Source organism: Lissotriton helveticus, chromosome 2_1 (genome assembly GCF_964261635.1).
Source record: "Lissotriton helveticus chromosome 2_1, aLisHel1.1, whole genome shotgun sequence".
Lineage (NCBI taxonomy): Eukaryota > Metazoa > Chordata > Amphibia > Caudata > Salamandridae > Lissotriton > Lissotriton helveticus.
The window spans coordinates 785,008,673-785,033,750 of record NC_136059.1 but is presented as its reverse complement, the minus strand read 5'-3'; the positions used below and the strand labels follow the sequence as shown (position 1 = coordinate 785,033,750).

General features: G+C 42.0%; 1 protein-coding gene across 4 annotated transcripts in view; it reads left to right on the top strand.

Annotated features, from left to right (window-relative positions):
• Positions 1-25,078, top strand: part of EPB41L4A (erythrocyte membrane protein band 4.1 like 4A) — a 782,364-nt gene that overhangs the window by 570,563 nt on the left and 186,723 nt on the right. For all 4 annotated transcript variants that reach the window (XM_078675499.1, XM_078675502.1, XM_078675501.1 and 1 more), the window contains exon 12: positions 17,311-17,432. In XM_078675499.1, coding sequence (XP_078531625.1) covers positions 17,311-17,432 — 122 coding nt within the window. The remainder of the gene's footprint in view (positions 1-17,310; positions 17,433-25,078) is intronic.

Genomic DNA, 25,078 nt, shown 5'->3' with positions numbered 1-25,078 from the left:
CTTTCTCTTTCTCCGGATCAAAGTCTATTTAGGAAAAATAAGTGCCGGTTTCCAAAAATGAGTGTTGGTCGGCCCCACCTTCAACCGCCGGCACGGCTTGTATTTTCCACCACAAAATTTCAGGTGTTTTCTTCTAATTGCCAGATTGGATACAGAATTTTCAACTTTTCGTGAGAATTGTCATCAATGTTTTCATGTTGAGATTGACCAGGCCACATACTTGTGAATACCTGCAAACATATGTGTTGGTGGATGTTTCATACATTTTAAATAGCCACCCTGCTGGTAGTCCCACTTTCCACCCATAACCCTACGGCATTGAGAAATCTGCCAATTTACGATCCTATAGTTTCACCCATCTTGTGTCTTAGAATCAGGATGTGGAACGTAGATACAATTTGTTCTGTTTCTTACCTTTATCTGAGGTGCACAAAAAGGGTGGTGTACGGTTCCAGAAATGTGATAATATACCTTCTGATATCTCCTTGTAAATGTCATAAAATCGTACATGGAAACTTATACAGAGTTCATAGAAATACAGAATTATACAGGCATTGGTAACAGATGTTCTCTTTGCATTGAAATTTGACTGTAATTTAGAAAACCTCCAATGACAGTTTTATGGATATAAGTTGGGAAGACTCTGAAACTATAGATAACTCCACATTATCTATAATTTCCTTGGAATGGAAACACAAAACACTGCACAGGAGTTTCAGTGGACGTATCTGTAGTAATACTATAAATTATTAATCAAATAAATCACAGTAAGTACCTCAGTATAAACGTATATAATATTATGCCATCTCCTAGCAACTCAGTAAAGATCATGCCTGCCATCTCAAAGCAGTACTACTGAGTGCTTGGTGATTTCTGTTTTGGTTCTATGAGGAATCAGTGTGACGACCTGAAGACAATTACGTTCGAAGCAATTCCAGTTAATCAGTGATGCAATTTTCTTATTACAGATAAGAAGTCTATTGTATGTCTGTTAGACCTGAACCCTTCAGGTAACGTTTCCCCAGGCTTTTTGTTTTCTCCTTCTGGGTTTTTCTCTTGTTTGAGTGTAAAGGCCTGAGACTTTCCCCCCCACTATAAATACAGTTCAAACCTGCGTTCTTTCCTCCACACATAAGGAAGTGGTGCTTACCTGGGGTTGCAAGTATGTATCCAGCTTGCCTTTACAGGCTAGTGTGCGCCCTTGCACCGATGCTGCTCTTAAATACTTGTCCGTCCTGCTATTGCAGGCTGGTGCATGCTTTGCCCCGATGGTGCTCTTAAAAACTTGTTCAGCCTGCTATTGTAGGCTGATGTGCAAAATTGTGCGTTTACTCAGACTGGCCTGTTTAAGTCACTAACCATCCTGAGAGGACCCCGAGGGTACATCTTAATGGTTAAGTGTGTGCAAGGTGAGAGGCAGGGCAGGTACACGTGTGTCCCCTGCCTAGGTAGTGAGGAATACTCCATGCGTGTTTTCACTGCTTATGAGATTTGCTCTTCCCTTTGGCTAACATGGGGAAATGATCAAAATCACTTCAGACTGCAATAGTGGATTGTAGTAGAGCAGCCTCCTGATGTTTAATATCATTGAATTCCCAGCAATAACCCCTTGCCAGTGGTAAAGGTGGCTTTGTCGTAATTCGTGCAGCAATGGCACTGCTAGAAAGTGGGCATTTCTGTGCTCTAAACACTTTGTGTGCTTTGGTGCTTGGCTCCAGTCCTCACTGGAGGCTGGAGAGCACATATGGGCATACCCCAGTGACAGCTATAGATCACTGGGAATGCAACTGGAACGGCAGGCCTCTGCCACATGCAGGCCGACTGGATAGATTGGAAAAGTCTTGACATTTGACCTCTGTAATCAGATCATGGCCCCACTAGATAAAGCCTACATTCCACAGCCTCAAGGCAGACGGGTCTGAAATTTAGGGGAGATATATATGGTTCAAAGGGAGTTCCTTTGAACCACCCCCAACTTCAAAGGCACACTCCAGTATAACTACTGGTGCCATACTTCAGCACTGGCTGAGATTTGCTGATGGGGACGTAGGACTGAAGGACTATGTCGTGCACAAAGAGGATTACTGCCATTGAAATGGACCATGTGCCCTTTCTGAATAATGGCTGGCCTGGGCCAACCTCCTGCTGCTGTGTGGGACCCTGAAGTGTGCTCTCCAATGGCTTGTTAAGCCTGCCCCCTGTTCTTTCGGAAGTCTCAGGGACATCAAAGATCTCCTAAGAGGGACCCACATCATCTACCTGTGACACCGGAAGGGTGGTGCCGCTCTCAAGTGCCCACATTGTTTACTAGATTCCAACTGGTAGCGCGGCATGGGCGTGGAACTATGAAATGTGCACGAAGACCGGATTACCTTGTGCGGAGCCTGAAGTCTGGCCTGCATCTAAGGCATGTGGCCTCCTCATCGTGGGGGCATTGGCAGTCTAAGCATCTTGTTGGTGGTGAGCGGATTCATCAGTTATGGAACCTATGTGGCCTGCTTCGTCAATCGTGTTACATCTCTCTCGTGCAACATGTCGACTGCATGCTCATTGCTTGCAGTGTCCAATTTACAGGTTGCGAACCTCTGAGGTGGGGGCATAACTGTAGTAGTGCCTCATTCTGCCTTGTGAAACATTCCTAAATTTGCATCTGTGTGTGTGTTTGGAACAGTGCGATCACTATTGACGTCCACTGTACGCTGTGTCTCATTTCCAGGGAGGCACGGAGTTTGCAACTTAGTTGTGTGTGACCGCAATGGTCTGGTGTGACCCGTACCATTGTGTACCTGACATTGTGCCTGGATTACCTGAGTGCATCACTGATCAACATGTACCCCCCGGAGTGCCTTCTCCTCCGAGAGGCCCCATTGATTCATTCTCCATTCATATACTGTTCCATTTCTTAGCCCTCAGAGTGGCGGACTATTTGCCCTCTCCTAACCTGGCCTTCCCCAGCGACACTGTGTTGCCATGAAGTATTGCCCAGCATAGACCTGGGTGGTGAGACTGGGATGGGCTGGAGGAACGCTTCCAAGAAGGATCAAAAGGTGGTCAAGCGACTGTTCTTTGAAGAACTGGGCTGGAGCCAGAAGGCCCTTGGGGACCTCTTTGGCATGACCGTCTATTGTACTTGGCCCGTGTCTGCTTTGCATCCTGTGGGTGAATTTCTCGAGTGGTTGTCTAACCCCTTTTACTGACTGCCTCTTAATTGACCTTGTGCCTACACCCACCTGCTTCCTGGGACCCTGACTAAGAGTGACTACATCCGCGTGCGCCTAGTGTGCGAGGAACTAAGTTCAGTCAATAATGAGTTTTAATTTGTTTTCAGGGTTTTATTTCCATTAAAAGTTTTAGTAAGGTTTTTCTTTCTCTTTTTATTTGATTAGTACAAAAGGCATCAGTCAAATTACAGTATTGATAGTGAAAATATTGGTTAAAGCACATCATCAAATAAGCAGTACAGCGTGTTCCATAAAGTAAAGAATCCCTAATCTAAAGATTATGGCGAAAATGGGTCTTAGCAGGAACCCATTAGGGGTTTAAGTTCAAAGGTCAAGAGTAAGAGTGAGCATAAAGCTCAAATTTGATTTAATCAATGTCAGCTAAACTTCCCCTAAAGAGAAATTCACAAAAAGCAAAATTAATTCTGCAGTAGCGACTGCAATCAACAGAACAGGTTAGGTAGGATTGCAAATCAGCATTCAGACTTTACCATAATAGTAACTTCACTAGTAGTAAAGTTACTACTAGTAACTTAACTTTTGAATACCGAAAGGTAGTAAAGTTAGACTTCTGGTTGAACTTTACCTTTGTGAATCGGGCCCAAAGAGAGCAAGATAAGGATTGTTGTAAAGATAAAGAAAGTCAGAAAGACGTATAGGTATATACAGAGAAGGAGACATAGGTAAAGTTTTAGAGCGAGGTAGAAACACGTAGAGTTAGGGACAAGGAAATGTAGACGAGGAGAGAGGAGAGATAGGTTGAGGTAGGCAAAGTTGAGCGGTGTAGTAGTGAGAGAAGTATATAAGGATGAACGGTAAAGAGAGCAGTGGAATAGAACATCAGGTAAAAGGATAAGATGTATATAAAGACAGGTCAGATAAAGAGAAGTGAGGAAAAAAGAAAGCTAGAGTGATGTATTGAAAGGCAGGAAGAGACCCGTAAAGAAAAGCAGAAAGGTAGTGAGAGAGATGCAACAAAGAAAGAGAGGTGAGATTGATATAGAGTCAGAGAGAAAAGGAGAGACTGGATTGTATAATAGAGAGTGGGAGAGACTGAGATAAGGTAAATAGATGGACAAAAAGAGATAGATATTAGGTTGAGAAGGTAAGTTGAAATAGGTAAGGAAGACCAGGGGTGGGTGTAGTATTTACTTGCCACCAAAAGCATCAGAAGGTGAGGGTTAAGGTGGCGCGGGCTGAACATGCTGATCTGTCAAATTAAAATATAATCCAATTTTTATACACACCATTAACAGTTGCAAGAGAGATCCCCTGAAGATGCCAGCCCTGGGAAATTGCCCACCTTGCCCATGACTTGAAACAACTTTGGGTGAACTAGAGTCTTTCTCATGAGATCTAATCTGTAATGAGTGAATTCAACATTCTGTGAAGATACCTTGCCCTTAGTGAAGGATTTGTATGGACCCTTACTAACACTATCTCTGGAATCTTTTGACCCTCGACTTCCTAGGAGGTCCCTCATTCATTTACTTCAGTCATATCAACTTTAAAGGGATGCATTATTGTTTTTAACCCCTTCCATGCTCATGACGAGCTCAGCTCGTCATGCAGAACACTGCTTGTGTGCTCATGACGCGCTGAGCTCGTCATGAACAAAGGGATTCAAGGTAGTTCAGCACCAAGGGAGAATTGCTGTAGCCTTGAAGGTGTTAATTACTACCATCCTTGGAAATAAATAAGACTGAGTGCACTCACTGGGATTTGAGCTTGTTCTACGGGTTGCACACAAATCTGACCAGCATTAAGTTTACCTGCTTAGGTGCCTTTGTGGCCTTTGATTGGTGTGACAACTGACTGGAAGCATTGGTTCATACATTGTCCAATTATGCAATACAGGTTTCCTAAAAATGTGAAAAGCAAGGCTGGAATAACAAGTTTCGTTCAGAATGCAGATATCGATGGCATTTGAAAAATAGCACAGGATGCCCATCATCACCGGTCATGTTAAGTCGAGCTAACTATGGCAAATGTAATATTAGACCAAAAGGCGAGGCGCTAAGTGCTGCACGATATCAGTTTTGAAAACATGCAGGAAACCGTTAGGCGCATGAGTCACCGACCGGTGTGTCTCTGGGGATGACTTTGGTGTGAAGACCCTGTATGCAGTTCCAGAGCAGGGGAGCGAGCGCAAGGGTACAGGAGATAACTAAAAAGCAAACAAAATGCAGTATGAGTGAGTTGTGCACAAGTAGACAGCAGTTGCTGAAGGATGAGATAGGAATTGCTAAAGGTTAATGGTCTTTCTTAAATTAGCCTATTGGACAGGGTCTCTGAGGGCAGAAAGGCAAGTTAAAGTGTGCAGGTGAAGGTGAGCTGTGCACTCCAACATTAAACCTTTGCTAGTTTTTTTAAGTTAAAAATATTTTATTGATAATTGTAATACAAGAACACGATGACATACATAAAATATCAGAGAAATAAAATAAGCTAAATAAGAGCTGACCAAATGTGTAACAATATTATCAAATTATATAACCCAAAGAGCAGAAAATACTCGAACAAATATAGGGCTAGTCTTATAGATCACTGTCTAATACAAACAAAATTAATATATGCAATTAGCCATTAGTGAGAAAAATATAAAAAGTCCCAAATTGATGATGTAATATAAAGCGGCTTCTTATTCATATTGAACGAGAATTCAATTCCAGTTCTCATGTATACTATCCAATCCCACAAGGCAGTTGAAGATATGTTAATCAAGGTTTACCAATTCATAGCAATAGAATTGATAGAAGAAGAAATTAGTAAATGACATAATTTAGCATCCATATACAAGAGTGGAAATGAGATAAGTGAAGATTTGCCGATAATTTATATGTAATGGGATGATCAATAAATATTAAAAATGTAGAGATTGTACACAATACCTCAGACCAAAAGTTACATATAACTGGACATTCAAATAACATATGTTTCAATGAATCTTGTACAGTTTTTCAATCCAACAACCAACTTTCTAAATTAACTTTACATTTTACAACTTAATAGCATTCCTTTAAAATAATTTAATATAAATGCATTGCTTCGACAAATGGAGGATGATAGCCAATTTGAAATAATACATAACCAGATTTTCTTCCATTTTTGTAAGGAATAGTTATTATTTGAGATGGGATTCCAGAAAGCAATCATCCTTGATTAATTGATAGAGTTTGCAAAAGGTAATTTTTCAATTCTTTAGAAGTAATATGACTGGGAAGTCTACGTATACCAAAGAACAACTCCATTCCTGAACATTTAGAATCTGGTATTGTAAGCATTGACAATCACATTACACAATATAACATATCTATGGTATTCAAAATCAGAAATTTGATGTTTAGAAGCCAGAATACAATAAAAACATATTACTAAAGCAAATATCTGATGTATAAAATATACCAGCATGAATCCATTTTTCCCAACAAGAGACCAGGGAACGTAGTTTAATCAGAGGATTATTCCATAAAGATACCCTCTTAGAAAATATAAGTCTATTACCAAATGTTGCATCCAAACTTAATATTGTGTTTTGTTAATAATATGAAGGATTGGAGAAGAAAACTGTGCTTTCTTAAGATCTATAGTAAGAATGTCGGGTAAAGAGAAGGTGCTAAAATATTTATTTTAAGTAAATTCCAAAAGGGTGTTATGTGGGAATCCGGATAAAAAAAACATGAAACACTTTGTTCAGTCAAAAAGGAGGTATGGTATTTCCTAAAATCTAGAGCACCTACCCTTCAGCTTGTAAATACATGTATTTTGATATGTGAAGTCTTATTCCATATAAACATACCAATCTCCATGTTCAAAGAATAAGCCCCATAATACGTAGGGGCAATGGTCCCAGAAAAACAACCATACACTGTAAACAAATTCAAAACAAATATTCAAAATAGAACTTAGAACACAAGGTATTTTGTTAGACACAGTGTTTAATTCACACTGAGCAGTGTTCTCTTAATGGAAATATTTACATAATATTATATGCAACAATGTCCCAAGTCGGGAGCACAGTGAGAAAGGGGAGGGTCAGGTAATGGTGCTTCAGTGAGGGTAGGAAAGTGATTGAAGGATAAAAGTGCCAATCAAAAGCAGTGTGTTATTTACAATACATGAGGCTCATTCCTTGAGCCAATCAATCTCCCTTTAAATATAAACAATACAACGCCATGTTTATAATAGTTGCACAGTATTAGTATCTATTGATTGCTGGCTGGTACAGTAAAACGTCGACGTTTCGACCCTATGGAGCTGTAGGTTGTTGCATCCCTTACGTCAGGGTCTTCCTCAGGACAAAAAAGTTGGGGGAGGGGGGGTGATCTAGTGCCTCTGCCTTCAGGCTAGGGGCGTAGACGGGCGCGCTGGCTCCTGTGGCGAGAGAGTGACCAATGCACTCGGTAAATGAAGTATCTGATTAATGGACATGGGCCTCTCGGCTCCGATGCATCTTAAGGTCTCTGCTCTTGAAGAAAGCCTCCGTTCGAATAGAGCGAGAACATTTGTCAGAAGACATAGCCCGACATTTGACCTCTGTCTTTGAAGGTGCAGCAAATGTGAGTAGATAAAAACTAAATCTAAAGGTATCTTTATTCCTCATTCACCTTTTAAACTCCGGCATGATTATTTTGGGTGTGCTGCAGCATCTCCACACTCCTACTTGCTGCGCCTAAGGTTGTTTTTCCATGATGGCACACTGCTGAGGTAAACTGGAGTTGATTGTTTCAGAAGAGATCACAGAGAGATGGAAACTTACTCGTGACAGAGAGATAATGCTTCTGTTTCTTTAATCATTATGAGTGAGCCATGATTTTATGAACCCAGGTTTCATAACACAAAAATAAGTGTGTATCATCGGGCACTGGGAGTTTTCCCTGTGGGCTAAAAGGGTGGGGGCTGGTGTTGGACCCTTAGGGGCCAGTTTTGTTTCGGGGGCCGGGTTTACAGCGGCGCTGCAATTTCGACCCCCAGTAACAAAATCAGGAGCGGTGCTTCTCACTAGCACCTCACCGCCATCCCCCTGTCCGGGGGCTGGTCGAGCAGATAGCCAGGGCTGGTTGCTGTATCTAGTGTGGCCATGGTGGTACGATATTCACTAAGGCTCGGTTGAGCAGAGTAGGGTGTGGGTATTTACCTCAATCAGTATCCCGGAGTGTGGAATGAACTGAGTTTGGTAAATGCGTCCCATCCAAGTTTTCAGCTTGGCAATGAGATATAACACTGCGGAGTGAGAGCCGAGATTCGCTATCTAGGGAGAAGTTACTGGGGACGCGAAGGAGCGTTAATCAGAATGGTGTATCTAATTTTTGCTACTGAGAAGGTAAATTATTTTTCACTAAAAAATAGTAAAAGTCATAACAGTGTACTTGGAATGCACAGACACTGAAAGGTTCAGGTTGGACCTAGAGACTGACAAGACTGAATACATACTGTTCTATAAACCATCCATTGCAGAATGGCCAGTATAATTCTTCATCCTATTCACATGAAACTATTTAATCAACCCCTTGAAAGAAGTCAGCCCTAAAATAATGACCAACATTAGATCACAACCCGATTGTCTCTATATTCCAGACGTCCCATTTATGTCTTCTCCATCTATACTGATTTTGTTGGGCAGTATAACAGAAAAATCACTGATGCACAAAAATAGTTGCAACTGCTAAAACCAAATTAAAATCCTTGAAGGAGAGAGTTTCTTGGTTTAGCTACATGGAAACTGGAATGCTCTAGGTGCCACAGAAAATGCTTGAAGAAAATCTTGTATCATTTCCAAACGGGCCACCTTTGATTTTGAAAGAGAGGATTCGGACTAAAGGCTAAGGCGCTCGACCTCGGACCTGGGAATCTGGGTTCGAGTCTCGGTAACGACGCCAAAACCTCCTGTGATTCTGGGCAAATCACTTAATCTCCCCGTGCCTAAAATGAAAGTGTGTCCTCATGTAATGTAACTGGAAAAATATGTAAAGCGCTCTGATACCTGATTCGGTTCGGGTCTAGTTCGCGCTATATAAAACTCTGCAAAAAAAAAAAGAAAGGAAGAATCCCCTCTAGGAGGAAAAAGTTGCATTTTTCATTGACAAATTCCACAACTCCTATAGTAAACCTACAGAACAATGCCATAAGAACTCTCTTACTCGTGCTAAAATATAGATTGCAGCCATTTTGCAGACTGCAAAACTCTGAAAATCAGGAAACAGAGAGATGAAAGGTATTGCTTCCTCCATCACCTAATGCAAAGCTATTACACTCAAAGAAAATCCCCTCAACGCACCATGTTCTTCTTTTAAACTTATCTCAGATCAACATTAAACTCACCATATTCACTACCAAACCATCTTACGCTTTCCATCTGATCCCTCTTGCTCTTGCCAAACAATATGTGGATATTCTCTCGCTTCTGGCTGAAAATCATAATTCTCTCAAGCAATGCATCTTCCCTGAAGAATTAAAATTGGCCTTGGCCATTATTGTCGCAAAATGCTAACTAAGGGCCAGTTGTATGACCATTGATGTTTGCGACTCGCAAATTGCATTATATTGCGAGCTGCATATTGCGAGTCACAAACATCAATGTACAAGAGTGTCAGAGACACTGTTTGCGATTCCCATTGGGGTCGCAATTGCATGCCTCATGCATATTAATGAGGCTGCTGCAACTTGAGACCCCATTGGGAATGGCTGGCACTCCCAGGGATGGTGTCCTGCTGGGGTCAGCAGACCTCCAAGTCTGAGACTGCTTTTAACCACATGCGTGCGGCCGTTTTTCCCGCGGTATGCGGCAATTTGCGAATTACCGCGTTACATGACGAGCTCAGCTCGTCATCAGCACACGGTAGGTAACGCTGATGACGAGCTGAGCTCGTCATCAGCATGGAAGGGGTTAAATAAAGCAGGTTTTTCAATGTTGCCTGTTTTCCTTAAAGGAAAACTGGATGCATTTAAAAAATAAAAATGTACATTTTCATTTTTCAAGGGCAGGCAGTCGTCCCTAGGACCACTGCCTGCCCTTAAAAAATGTTTGCGCTTGCATTCCCCTTTCCGTTGGCAAGTGCTTTACCACCCTTCTAAGACGGGTGGTAAACTGCGAGTGTTTTGCGACCACAATTGCGGTTACTAAACATTCTTACATAGCTTTTGGAGTCGCTTTTAGGAAGGGAACGCCTCTTCCTAATAGTGAGTCGCTAAACCCTATTTTGCGAGTCACAAATTGTTTGTGAATCGCAAAATAGGGTTGGTACATGGGCCACATGTTTTTTTGCGGTCGCAAACGGGCCTAAAACCCCTTTGCGACCGCAAAAAATGGTCGTACATCTGGCCCTTAGACCCTAATATGCCAGAACACTGTAGAGCCATCACAGGTCTTCCTTCCATAGAACCAAAACATCCACACTGAAAAACACAGTATTTTCGTGGTCTCTATCTCTATACTGGCCCATGACCTTCTTCTGCGCATGCTAAGCGATAGGATCGACATCAAAGGCACAGAGCTAAATTTGGTTAAAATCTACTTGAGAAACAAATCTGTGTGTGTTAAAATAGGAAAATCCATGTCAGCTGCCACCTCTGTACCTGGCTCATTGACCGTGGTTCATGGGTAGTCTAGAGGAAAGTCCAGTTCAGTTTCCAAAAACACAATCCTCCTTCTCTTGCCTAATAACTCCTATAACTTGTTCATACAGTACTCTGCTGCCCTTTCCTGTGTCTTTCCTACACTTTCTAATATTTCAACTAAAAAGCGAAATATAGTAGAACTCAAATGTATCTCGCTAGATCTCATTGCTCAGATCTGCAGTGACTTGTGTGTCTCCTTTAATAGATGTCAGGCTATTTTTAACTATTTTGTTTACTTTCCCGTCTTTTTGCTCAGAGATCTTCTGTGCCACACATCTTATCTTGCACTGGGTATCTGGGAAGAAATCTTGGAATTTGAATCACCACTATCCCCCTCAAGGTCATCCTACATGCTGCAGCACACCTCATTAAAGATTGATGAAATATAACCACTTCATTTTCCCCCTATGGATCTTCACAGGTCCTTCATGTACAAAGTCATCGCCATTTTCACCCTTATTTGGATGACAGCTCACCATCGCTGGTGGCTCCAGCACTCTCTTCACCTGGATACCTTCAGGCGAAGAAGTGCAAAAGAAATAAAAACAAGGCAAAAGGCTCTTTGTGCACTTAGGATCTGGAACAATGGATATCCCTGTATCCGTCCAGACACCCTAACTCATTTCTACTTTAAGAAACAGCTGAATTATCAACTATTTAAAGTTCACTACCTCATGATGCAGTAACAACCTTCAAACCAGCTACCCCTCCTAATACATTTTGCCTGTTGTGAAATTCAAATCCATAGATCCATTACTCTTTATTTAAAACACCTCAGCCACAACATGCACATCAACTGGATTAAGTGGCAACTAATCACCGGTAGAATACGCAATCAGAAGTACAAACCTACAAAATCCTGCACACTGAAAGTTCTTTTTGGTCTTCTTGTAAGATGAAATGTGTGCTATTTGACTAACACATGCATACAGAATGGCATACTATTCTGCAAATAAATATTAATATTGGAGTAAATACATACGTTTTGAAGAGACCCGAGCCAACCCTTTGTACCCATTGTGATTAATATAATGAATTTCCATTTAATAGAGCTTTAAAATATATGTACCTATTTTAGTAAGGTTTTGTTGTTGTTGTTGTTTTATTGATATCTGATCTGCACTAGGAAAGTTGCTTCTGGCAAAGTCGTTTCTACAATGCCAGAGAATAAATAGTCAATTGATGGCTTTTCCGGTGATGTAATGTTCTGTATTGTCACATTGTATACAAGTTAGTGGGGTCCTTGTACATTTCCTCTCTGCGCAGAGAACCAAAAATCCTTGAACCCTCCATGATTGACATTGCCATGCCGTATCTTCTATTGAATTGATCTAGTGCTGGAAGCCCCTGAAATGGTTTCATTGTGGATCGTGCACTTTATAAGGAAAGTAGAAACATATGCATGGATGTCATTTAGGGGTCACCAGGGGTCGCATCTCGGACCCCTGGCATACCCCTTCCGTTCTCTAGCACTGCCTTCATAACTCCTTGCCTCAGAGATGGCAAAATCATTGTCAAGAAAGACAGCTTTCCCTTATTGGCACTAAGACTACATCTGCCTTTTTTTTCAGACCATTTTTATTGCACTAATAGTGAATAATAATTCTCCATTGGTGCAATAAAAATAGAGTACAAGAAGCTGGAATGGAACCTTCTCTAGCAGCTAAGGCAAGTAAAAACATGCTTTTAAATACATGTTGTGTGCTTTGCAGATGAGAGTTTTTGTGAGAGTGTGTGTATGTGTGAGAGTGTGTGTCTGTATGGGTTAGCATGTATGAGTAAGCGGCAGTTATACGTGAGTGAGAATGATTGAGATTGAATGAAGCAAGCGTGAGTGAATCACAGTGAATGGGCATGAGTGACAGAGTAATAGATACTGCAAGTGAGTGTGAATGGGTGAGAGAATGAATGATGAAAAGTGAGTGTGAACGAGTGTTAGAGCATGTGGTTGAATGAGTGAGTGTATCAGTGGGGGTGATTGAACAAGAGTGACTATAAGAGTAAGGAAGTATGAGTGAGATTAAGAGCGAATTTGAAAATGAGAGTAGAGCGAGTGAGAATAACTCACAGTGAGTGAGAGGGAGGGAGGGAGAGTATAAAGGAGTGTGAGTGAGAAAGTATTTGTGAATCAGAGTAAGCATGAGTGAATGTGAAAGAGTTTAGATGAATGAATGAGAGTGAGAATGAATAAATGAGTGAGATTGATTGAGTGCAAATGACTGACTTTAAATGAGTGTACATGAGTGAATGCGAGTGGGAATATGGTATTATGATTGCGAATATACCTTTAGCACTGGCATACTGAAGGTAATTCTTGGCTTGTAGAGGCACTCATAGCACAATACTGGCGCTGGCATACTGGAGGCAGTTCTTAACATGAGCAACCCCATTGGAATTACGCAATTCCGTGACTGTTGTGGTTTCTTAATAACTATTGATTTTTCCGCATTTGCCACACAAGTCATCATCTTGTGCATAATTTCTTCAAATGCATCAAAAGTCAGAAAAAACAGAGTGACTTGTTGCAGCCCAGTGTAAAACGCTTTGCAAAGGTTTTTACAGTTATTGGGTGTTAATCTGCATATTAAATTGGTACTAATGGGGTAAAACCTTTACCCAGATAGTGTCAATGTGTATAAATGTCAAAATAATGAAGTGATACTATCACAAAATGTGCTGCATGGTATGCCTATTCTATACACATTATTTAGTCAACCCTACTGCATAATTTGGTCCTTCCCCGTCACACAATTGTACTGGCCCTGCATGACAGCCATATATGACACAATACTGGAACTGTCATGCATGAGGTAATACATGGAATATTGTACATTCATGGCAAAAGGTAGGCATACTGGAGGTAATTCTTGGCATGGGGCATCTATGGAAAAGTCCTGGTACTGGAAAACTGGAAATAATTTTTGGCGTAATGGGCACCCATGGTAAATATTATACTGGCATAGCAGAAGTAATTGATGGTATTTATACAGCTGTGGAAAATGCTGGCGCTGGCATACTTGAGGAAATTCTTGGTATGGGGCACCCTTGGCAAAATGGTGTTGCTAATACATTGGAGGTAATTTTTGGAGAACAACTATGGCCTTTTGAAGGGAATAAGTATGACATAATGCTGGCCTGGACCTACTAGAGGTAAATACTGACATACATTTTATAGATGCCATTAATGGGAAAATTCTGACATTGGCATATTGTATGCAATTTTTGGCATATCAGTAAACTGTTTAACAGAGACAATGGTCCCTAGACAGACAGAATAATTCAATAAATATAGACTAGATAGTTCTATATTAATGTCCAGCCGGATAATTTTTATTCAATTGGATGATTAATTATATCAAAATCTAAAAAATGTAAGTGGGACACCAGCCGGTGCCCGACTAACACACTCCACAAGAAAAGACATACAACATGAATTGTAGGCAAAACAAGGGGCAGTCTGATTGGCATAAATTATACACAGACTAATCATGAACTACACATATGCACACATAAATTCCCAATACATTAGTGACATTTGTGTATGCTGTCGACGACGTTTCGAACTACAATTAATTAAGAGTTCATCTTCAGGACAATTGATCCTTTGCCTAGTCTAAATGGTTGAACTAAATTCAAATGCCAATAATACATATTCAATTTGCCAACAAATAACCAAAAGATAGAGAATACACAGAAATGAGAGAAGGGGGAAGAATAAAAGCAGTGCATTAGAATTTGGCATATCAGATAATCCACAGTTTTTTATCACATTTTTTCTATATATAACCACTGCATTCTCTCCGCCACTTATGGTAAAAACTAGTAATAGTTCAAACCTTACATCCCATATGACATCGTGCAAACCGAAGTGAAATTTTCACATACCATTATAGTGGGTGGTAACAGTCACCTTGGTGTGTAAAACAAAGCTGCCAATTAGTTAAACGCGACGTGAGCAACGTGTTGTACAAAGGAATTAGTGTAGTTAAGGGAAACTGGCTGGTTCGTATGCAGAGACCACCGTTTTATAACGCGCACATTTGGTCACTATTACAATGACAAGATGCCAGTTATTTACGCGCTACATGGAGGAGTCTTTTGCGACTTGCGCTTACCGGGCACGTCAAGATAGCGGAACACAAACACCTCGTCTGCAATGATAATTCTGAGTTGCCTTCCAACGATATAGTGCCTAAAAGTGTAAATTATATAAAGGGTTATATTTGCCCAATGTGTAATTAAGGCTACTCCGCGATGGATTCAATATACGGGCTTACCGGGAGTAATTTGCCAAATGTCCAAGGCGGTCGGCACACCACCATACACTCTGGTTGCCACGGTCCTGAGTGACAGTCCGGATTTCTAATATCGGACAACGAAAAACCCATAAAAATAGTGAGTGGCCTGTATCATATATTGTGAGCCAACGAATATAGGCGCTGTGGTTATTGCGCCTATATTCGTTGGCTCACAATATATGATACAGGCCACTCACTATTTTTATGGGTTTTTCGTTGTCCGATATTAGAAATCCGGACTGTCACTCAGGACCGTGGCAACCAGAGTGTATGGTGGTGTGCCGACCGCCTTGGACATTTGGCAAATTACTCCCGGTAAGCCCGTATATTGAATCCATCGCGGAGTAGCCTTAATTACACATTGGGCAAATATAACCCTTTATATAATTTACACTTTTAGGCACTATATCGTTGGAAGGCAACACGGAATTATCATTGCAGACGAGGTGTTTGTGTTCCGCTATCTTGACGTGCCCGGTAAGCGCAAGTCGCAAAAGACTCCTCCATGTAGCGCGTAAATAACTGGCATCTTGTCATTGTAATAGTGACCAAATGTGCGCGTTATAAAACGGTGGTCTCTGCATACGAACCAGCCAGTTTCCCTTAACTACACTAATTCCTTTGTACAACACGTCGCTCACGTCGCGTTTAACTAATTGGCAGCTTTGTTTTACACACCAAGGTGACTGTTACCACCCACTATAATGGTATGTGAAAATTTCACTTCGGTTTGCACGATGTCATATGGGATGTAAGGTTTGAACTATTACTAGTTTTTACCATAAGTGGCGGAGAGAATGCAGTGGTTATATATAGAAAAAATGTGATAAAAAACTGTGGATTATCTGATATGCCAAATTCTAATGCACTGCTTTTATTCTTCCCCCTTCTCTCATTTCTGTGTATTCTCTATCTTTTGGTTATTTGTTGGCAAATTGAATATGTATTATTGGCATTTGAATTTAGTTCAACCATTTAGACTAGGCAAAGGATCAATTGTCCTGAAGATGAACTCTTAATTAATTGTAGTTCGAAACGTCGTCGACAGCATACACAAATGTCACTAATGTATTGGGAATTTATGTGTGCATATGTGTAGTTCATGATTAGTCTGTGTATAATTTATGCCAATCAGACTGCCCCTTGTTTTGCCTACAATTCATGTTGTATGTCTTTTCTTGTGGAGTGTGTTAGTCGGGCACCGGCTGGTGTCCCACTTACATTTTTTAGATTTTGATATAATTAATCATCCAATTGAATAAAAATTGTCCGGCTGGACATTAATATAGAACTATCTAGTCTATATTTATTGAATTATTCTGTCTGTCTAGGGACCATTGTCTCTGTTAAAAAGTACTACCCATAGGTCCCTAGCGATTGCACCTTGGGTTCCCTTGTTTTGTAAAAATATATCAGTAAACCGTGGCATGTGGGGGGCACCCATTACAAAATGCTGGCTGCACAGCAGAGTTAATTTTTGACATATAGGAGCATCAATATTGCATTTTGGCCAAAAAAAAGGGGGTTAGCTCCTGGAGGGTACCAGGTTTCATTGACTTGGCCTACCATGAAAGTAATTGAATATTTAACGAGTGTCCTTTTAGAAACTCATGACTTCTTAACACATTTATGTGAAACACTGAGTTTTAAAATTTGCCGTTTGACCCCATTTATTTAAAAAATGTTCTTGAAGTCGAAAACCCCCAACCTCCCCATCCCCACTGGAAGAGGTCTGACTCAATTCCTTCACTCGCTACAGTTTAGGGCAAGTATTGTATTAAAAGATCATGTCAACACCCTAATATAGGTGCACTTGTGTTGTATTGTTATAATAATCGAGCAATTATTATGGAATTTCAGCAATATCAATTATTGTGATGTCATCTGGGTCAAGATCATGTGATGTCACTTCTTGGGAAGATTCAGGGTCAAAAGTCATATGACGTCACTACCTGTGATATCATTAAAGGCAAAGTGTATGTGACGTCATTTCGGCTACCCATTTGTGTGACTTGACGGCCATGCACATACATATAAGGTGAATATGTGTTAACACCATCACCCAGGCGGTTTTGGCAAGCACGACTCAGGCGCTTTACTCATATTGAAATGCATTGTTGTCTATTTTGTTTACATTCTTGAATAACATATTCATCACAAGTTATTCTTTTCAGTGGCAGGACAGCCTTTCAGATGAGCAGAGACCTCTCTGTTCAGCTCCCACGGCCAAACCAGAACGTGGAGAGGAGCCGGAGTAAAACCTACCCGAAAAGGACAGGGGACTCACAGCCGAGCGGTAAGTAGTAGGCGAGCACCTACATGCAATGGAAATGTTACTGCCTGTGCCGCTTGCTTCTTGTGTTTCTTTCATTACCTTCTCCTCTTTGCTTGTTGTCCACCCTCTGTCCCTTCCTTGTAATATATCATCCAAGAAGTTAATGTAGTCTCTCATTTAAAAGGGATGTGACTTAGTAGCTGGAAAATACGGGCAGGGATACATGCCGAACCATCCATCTGCCTCGTGAATATATGGAATGAGCAACGTAGAAGAATTGTGTCCCTAAGGAAAGTATGCACTGGCTGAAGTTGGTAGTTATTGGAGGTGTGGCAATGCACAGAAGTGTGATGAATGGTTGGAGCAACTCTGCACCATTTAAATATGCTGCATTCAAATACACAAAATGCAGTATTGGTCTAAAAACAGCCACCCAGTAATGCAGGCCAGTGTGTGTCTGGATCCACAGTGCCAAGTAAAGGCCATGTATTTTACAGCTGCCACATTCATCAATTCTTCAGAATTCAACTGTCATTCATGTAAGGATCAGTAATAATATATGTGAAATAATGGAAAAACGGAAATTAAGAAACCACATTGGAGGAAACCAAATCATGGAAAGCCAATTTAAAAAAGATCATTTTAAAGAAATACAAAAAAATCAAAAATTAAAGTAAATATTGTAAAGAAAAGATAATTTTGGGAGAAATTTAAAATGACATTAAAATTGGGTGGAGTTTAGGGGTAAGGATATGTTTTTGGGGTTCAGAGCTATGTGATGTTTAGGGGTGAGGAGGGGTTTTTAGTGGTCAGGGACAGCTGTAGTTCAGGTGTAGAAAGGGGATTTTAGGTTCAGGGATTGGTGGAGTTTAAAGTTGGGCATAATTTCTAACGACCAGGAGCCGTATTATAGAATACTGCGCACTCTCTTTGTAAGTGCCGAGCACACTTTTCAAAACGTTTGCTCAGTGCTAACAAGGAGAGTATATTGTATTATGTTGAATGCGTTGCCCCCAAGGCACTGCAAAGTCACGCTGCCCCGGGGGCGACACATTCAAGTGAACTGCAGAGTAGCTTTGAAGCAGCTGCTCTGTGTTTCACTGTGCAGGCTGCAACTAGCCTGAACTTTTAAGGGGTATTAGGGATCCTCTTGCAGGGGGGAGCAGTGAGTGACTTGCACCTCCCTGCAAGGGGATGTCTGGGGGGCCCTTTCTAGAGGGTTGCAATCAAGTTGTTGCAATTGACATTGCGCCACCGTTGTGGTCGCGCACTATCAGTGTGTCTCCCGACAGCTTCTTTGCCTCTGCGTCTTTAATACGGAGCAGGAGCAGAGGCAAAGGGATTCCCTAATTTGAATAGGTCAAACAAAAGAAAGTATGCAGTTCCTAACAGGGCAAGGGGAACAGAGTCAGCTAGGTAAGGGAATACTATTCCTTAATGGTGAAGGGAAAGGGGGATCCCTCCTTACATGGCAAGGGGAGCAGGGTCAGCTAGGTAAGGGAATACTATCCCTTAATGATGGAGGGAAAGGGGAATCCCTCCTTTCCGAAAGGAGGGATTCCCCTTTCCCTCCGCCATTAAGGGATAGTATTCTCTTACCTAGCTGACACTGCTCCCTTGCCCTGTTAGGAACTGCAAACTTTATTTTGTTTGACTTCAATAGGGCATGTATGCTGGACCTTGAAAAAGCCCTTAGTCCCCCCTTTGTTATCTAATTTGCATGAGGCCATTCCCCCATGCAAATTAGGGAACACCCTCTAGTGATAGCAATTGCTCTTCTGTATTACAGAAAGGGCTGCACAAGAGTCTGCGGCCCTTTCTGGAATACCAAAGTGCCCTGGGGCATGCAAAGTGGGCGCACATGCCAGTTGCGCCCCCGGGGCACTTTTCATAATACTGCCCCAGGAAGGGATGGAGCTTAGTGGTGGTGAGGTTTTTTTTTATGGTTCATGGAATATTGGAGCTTAGGGGTGGTGAGAGGCTTTTATGGTTCAGGGATGGGTGTTGTGTAGGAGTGCTGAGTTTGTAGGGTTCACAATGGGTGGAGTTTAGCGCTGGTGATTGGTTTTTACGGACCAGTGATGGATAAACTTTAACAGTGGTGAAGGGTTTTTAGGGTTCAGGATTAGGTGGAGTGTATGGGTCGTGAGGGGTTTTAGTGGCATGGGACTGATGGATTCAGGTTTGGAAAAAGATGCTTAGGTTCAGGGATTTAGAGGTGGTGAGGGTTTTTAGCCATCAGGTATGGGCAGACTTTAGTGGTGGTGAAAGTTTTTTATGGATCACAGAATATTGGAGTTCAAATGTGGTGATGATTTTTTAAGGTTCAGGGATGGGTGAAGTGTAAGATTGTTGAGGGATTTTCAGGGCTCACAGATGGACAGCTGGTGAGGGATTTTTAAGTTTTAGTAATGGGTAGACTTTTGAAGGGTATGAATGATTTTTAGGGTTCAGCATTGGGCAGATTTTAGGGGTGTTGGGGGGTTTTAGCAGCCAGGAGTGGGTTGAGTTTCAGGACAAAGAGTTTTGGAGTTCAGCAATGGGCGGAGTTTAGGGTGGTGAGGGGTTTTAAGGGTTCAAGGATGGATAGAGTTTAGATGTAAAAAGGGGATTTAGGGTTCAAAGATGGGTGGGGTTAGTGAGGGGTTCTTAGGGTTCAGGGGTGGGAGGAGTTTAGGTACAAGGGATGGCTTTTGATTAGACATGGTTGCTGCTTTTGAGGGGTCAAGGGATGGATGGTAAGTGTCACAGATGGATGGTCTTTAGGGCTGGCTAGGAGGTCAGTGAATTATAAGTATCCAAAGTAATTGTCTGACAATGTAAAAGATAAATCTGAAGTGATGTCCACTAAAGTAAAGCACTGAAATAAATACCCCAGACAAAAACATTTTCTGAAAGTAACACCTCTAACCATTACATTTACACTTTCTATGAAATGGTAAATGCAATTCCTCCTGCAAGTTTAGGTGAAATGGTTTCCCAGTAATGGTATTTCATGAAATCGTTTTTCTATTAAATCACATGCAACCAGGGCTTAGTTTACATTGGTCCTTCATCCACAGGTCCTCCATTACAGCAGTCATATTCATCCATTCCTCAGACTTCACTCTCTCATTCATGCAGGCACAGAATAGGGTGATTGTGGGTCCACAGTGGCTTGCAAACACCATACGTTGTACAGCATTAAAATTGATCCATTGTTCAAACTTTAATGTCTCATCCATGTAAGTCACAGGTTAGTATGGTTCTTGATTGACAGACCCTTTATTTGACAGCAGTCACATTCATCCATTCTAAAGACTTCCGTCTCTCATTAATGTCAGGTAAGGGTTAGCATGGTTCTTAATCCACAGTGCCAGTTAAGGCCCTCTGTTTTACAGCAATCACATTCATCTAGTCTTCATTCAGTGCTTAATTTGAGCCGGTGGTTTCTGGTGCTCGGCACCTGCACTTAATTGTCAACACTGCATTTAAGACAGTCTGCTACATGGTGGCGCTGCTCGTCTAATTTAGAGATGAGCTGAACAACGGTTGTTTCTAAATACAATACCCATTAAAAAAGACGAATTCCTGCCTCCCCAGCCATTCCTTTCACTTTGAGGACCTAGAATAATAAGAACTGTCACACTTGCAGACGAGAGAGATGGTTATTAGTTGTTTTGACTGTGATGACAGAGGCGATGGGTGATGGAAGCTGCATTGGCCTCCTGGTCAGGGCCCTGGCACTTATTTTACAAATTAAGCAGTGTTTTAGTCTTAGTCTCTTGTTCATGTAAGGCTATGTAAATGTTGTGAATAAATACTGAAAATAGCAGAAACAGTTGCTTCAAACCCAATGCCAAAACTGCTTAAAGGCACGCAATATACATTCTAAACGTGAAACAGAACTGGAAGAGAAGGGGGGTGCAAGGTGAAGACATTAGAATGGAGCGGTGTGCTCTGGTTGCAGTGTAGTTACACTTTAACGCCTTAACTGCTTCGAACGTTCCACCCCAGTAGGGAATGTTCTAAAAAAAAACGGGCAGGCCGCGTCGGCCAACAGATGTGCGCAGCACTACCGAGGTAGTGCTTGCGACGGCCGTTGGTCGACACCCGCAGCGAACGGGTTAAAACACAATGGCATTTCACATTGTGTTCTGTTACATGTCATTCAATTTTAAAAGAAGGAATCATTATCCATAACAAATAGTGATGGAGCAGAATATGTTAAAGAATCATTGCAATAGCCAGCGAGTTTGTAGTCAGTACAGGGCATGCAGCCAGACGAAGCATCATATCGGAGCAGGTAAACGGATATACGCATGCATGAGGCTAGAGGAGCAGAGCTGCAGGCACTGCAACAACACGCATAAAGAGCAACATGCGCACAGGCACCCATTCACATAGACAGTTCCACAGTCACAGCCAACACACATAGCTGGATTGAAGCATAAGTATGTGAGTTGATGTATCTATCCTTAGATTCATGTGTATGGTGGTTGCATGGATGGATGGGTTTAGCTGAATCCCCAGATGAGTCGATGGAAAGTAAAAGAAGATAATTTAATGTTTTGTTTTGCCATTTTACGGTGATTTCACGGTTTCCTAGGATGACATTTTGATAAAGTTTGTGTTGCAACAGTGGTTACGAGCTACTGGTAACGGTGAAAACATACAGTCATTTTTGTGCTACAGACACTTCACGTAGGTACACTGTGTAACGTGGTTGCCTGTGCACAGCTCTGTCTCCAAAATCTGGTTCGTTTTCCTAATAGCGCATGTATTGAACAGAAGCACTCTTCAACAAGACTTTTCTTTTCATGTCATTATTCATTTTTTTGACTTCCCAATTAATATACAGAACTCAGTTGTGTCAAGACTTTCTTGACTTTATTCGGTTCTACTTTGTGGGGAGCACCCCCCTCCCCTCAAGAGGCTGATCATGGGACAGGGTTCTAGCTCCAAGTCAGGTATCTAATTTGAGAAAGACCCACGCCTTGTGCCACCAGTCCCCCATGCGCCTGCTGACATCCTGAGCATTACTGTGAAATATTTTGATTAGTGCTACTTGGGAAGAATTCATACCAATTTTTAACCTGAAAGACTCCACCCAAACTAATCTTGTCGTTTCGAGCCTCGGTTTGGACACCCGTTTTGCTAAGATATTATCTAGTTTGTTGGACTTTTTATTTTGATCGAGAAAATGGCTCCAGATATATTTAAAACGGAATTCTTACCAAATACTCTAACTTGATAAGATCTGAAGTTCTGGCTTTCTGTGTCAGTGATACTTCCTAAATGCCCTGACAATTTGTAAGAAAAACAGTACTAACCACTAGGCCAGCTATTCGTGCTTCTACTATTCCCCATGATATGACTTTATTTTATTTTCATCCCTCATAGATCGGTTATTCATTACTTATCTGTGGATGTCCACCTAGTGCCAGAATGTGATGCAAGGCAACTTAAAATGAGGGGATTTCTGAAATATGAGCACATGTACCTATTTTGCAAAAGAGCTGGTAGAAAATTTAGGATTATTTAGGTTAAGTCAGATTAATTAAAGGGGGTGATCTTAATGATAAATAGGAGAAATAATTAGTGTTAGAGTACATGTGATTAATGAATAATTCTGTATAAATTATCAATATTTCTGTCATTCCTAAAATTTGGTACGGAACCCTACAATAGTTATACAATGAACAAACCATTCACATAAGTTCTTTTTTTCATAAAACCTCAATGCATTTCAGGCAGGAGCGTGCAGAGAAACAATCTTATACATTTTTCTGAAAATCTTTTGGTTAATACTGCCGTCTAGCAGATTTTATGGCTCTGTAGAGGGAAGAAGCCTTTGTTTTTGGGAGCGTAGCTGGACGCAGTTATCTGTGTTCGCAAACCAGCATATGCAAATTTTTACTCTGACTGGTTTTAGAGTAGGGATGCAATATGCAGTGCTACTGGTGGATAAAGGTGTGGCATCACCAATTGTCCATTCACAGACCCTACAAATTGACATTGTAAAGGTTGCAATTTGCAACCCCTGTGATTGGTTGCAAATGGTGGCCCGCAGGAACGGCAGACCCTCGTTTCAACATTTGCATTTAAGAACGGCAAACATTTTTATTTAAAAAGCACCCCTAGTCCCATAACGCAACTAGTACTGAAAAGATAAGGATTTGCATTTAGAAAACATTAGGGGAGCAATCGGTGTTTCTCTAGATCAATGCGCTGCTCCCTAAAAGTTTTGACATACTTCGTTCCCCTTTGTGAATCAGATACCCCCACAACAGGGGCTGTATAACGAATGCAGCGCACTTTCCTGGCTAGTGCTGGGCGCACGTTTCTAAAGGTGCGCCCAGCGCTAACAAGGACATTGTGCTGCATTATAGTGAATTCGCTGCCCCCCGGCAGCCGCTAACGTGCACTACCCAGGAGGCAGCGCATTCAGATGAAAAAAGGGGCGGCTGCTTTGAAGCCACTACGTAGTGCAGGCGGAAACCTGCCTACACTTTGAAGGGGGACAGAGAACCCCTTGCAGGCGGGTGCAGTGAGTGATTGCACCCGCCTGCAAGGGGATGTCTGCGGGGTCCATGGGACCCCCTTTCCCACCCAGAGAGCTGCCATCATGGGGTTCCTCCTGACGGCTTCTTTGCAAAGGGATTCCCTCATTTGCCACGCCTCCATGCAAATGAGGAAACACCCTCTGATAATAGTGCTTGCGCTTTATGTGCGCCAACACTCAGTATTACAGATGGAGATGCCCAAGCGTCTGCGGCCCCTACTGTAATACCAAAGTGCCCCAGGGGCGAACCTAACAGGTTCAAATGCCCATTGCGCCCCCGTGACACTCCAATAATTCAGCCCCTGGGGCTGTATTATACATTTGCCGCATTTTCCTTCGATTGCTCCGTGTACACCTTTTAAAATGTGCGGCCGGAGCAATCAAGGAAAATGTGCCATATTAGGGTGAGCGCTGAAAAACTGAATGGCTGCTTTGAAGCCACTCTTGTGTTTTCACAATGCAGGCAGAAACCCACTGTTAAAGGGGATTAGAGATCCCATTCCAGGTGGGTGCTGTGAGTAACTGCATCTGCCTGCAAGGGGATGTCTGGGGGTCTATAGGGCCCCCTCCACCCCGCCAGAGGGCTGTAATCAGGGTGCGCACTGTAAGTGCGCCTCCTGAGAGCTTCTTTGCCTCTCCGTCCACGTCTGTAATATGGTGCGGGTGTAGAGACAAAGAGATTCCCTCAATTGCATGGGGCTATGCCCCTTTCAGATGAGGGAACACCCTCTTGAGGAAGCACTGACGGTTTATGTGCGCCAGCGCTTTCCGTATTATAAAAAGGGCTGCACAAGCGTCTGCAGCCCCTTCTGTAATACCAAAGTGCTCCTGGGATGCGCAAAGTGGGTGCAAACGCCTGTTGCTCCCCCAGGGCACTCCGGTAATACGGCCCAGCTGTCTGATCAATGGTGTGTGTAGGAAGGTGGATACCTGACTATGGTTACCCCAGATTTTTTGCCTTGTGTTTAGCTGGTTTTCGACTTAGTTGGCCTGGGTTCCTGCTAATCAGGGCCCCAGGCTATCTGCTCTCTTTAAATGGACTCCATGTACTATAGGTACATCACCAATTTGGTACTGGACACCTTATCAGCCCCTGTACAGTGCACTATAGGTGCCCAGGGCA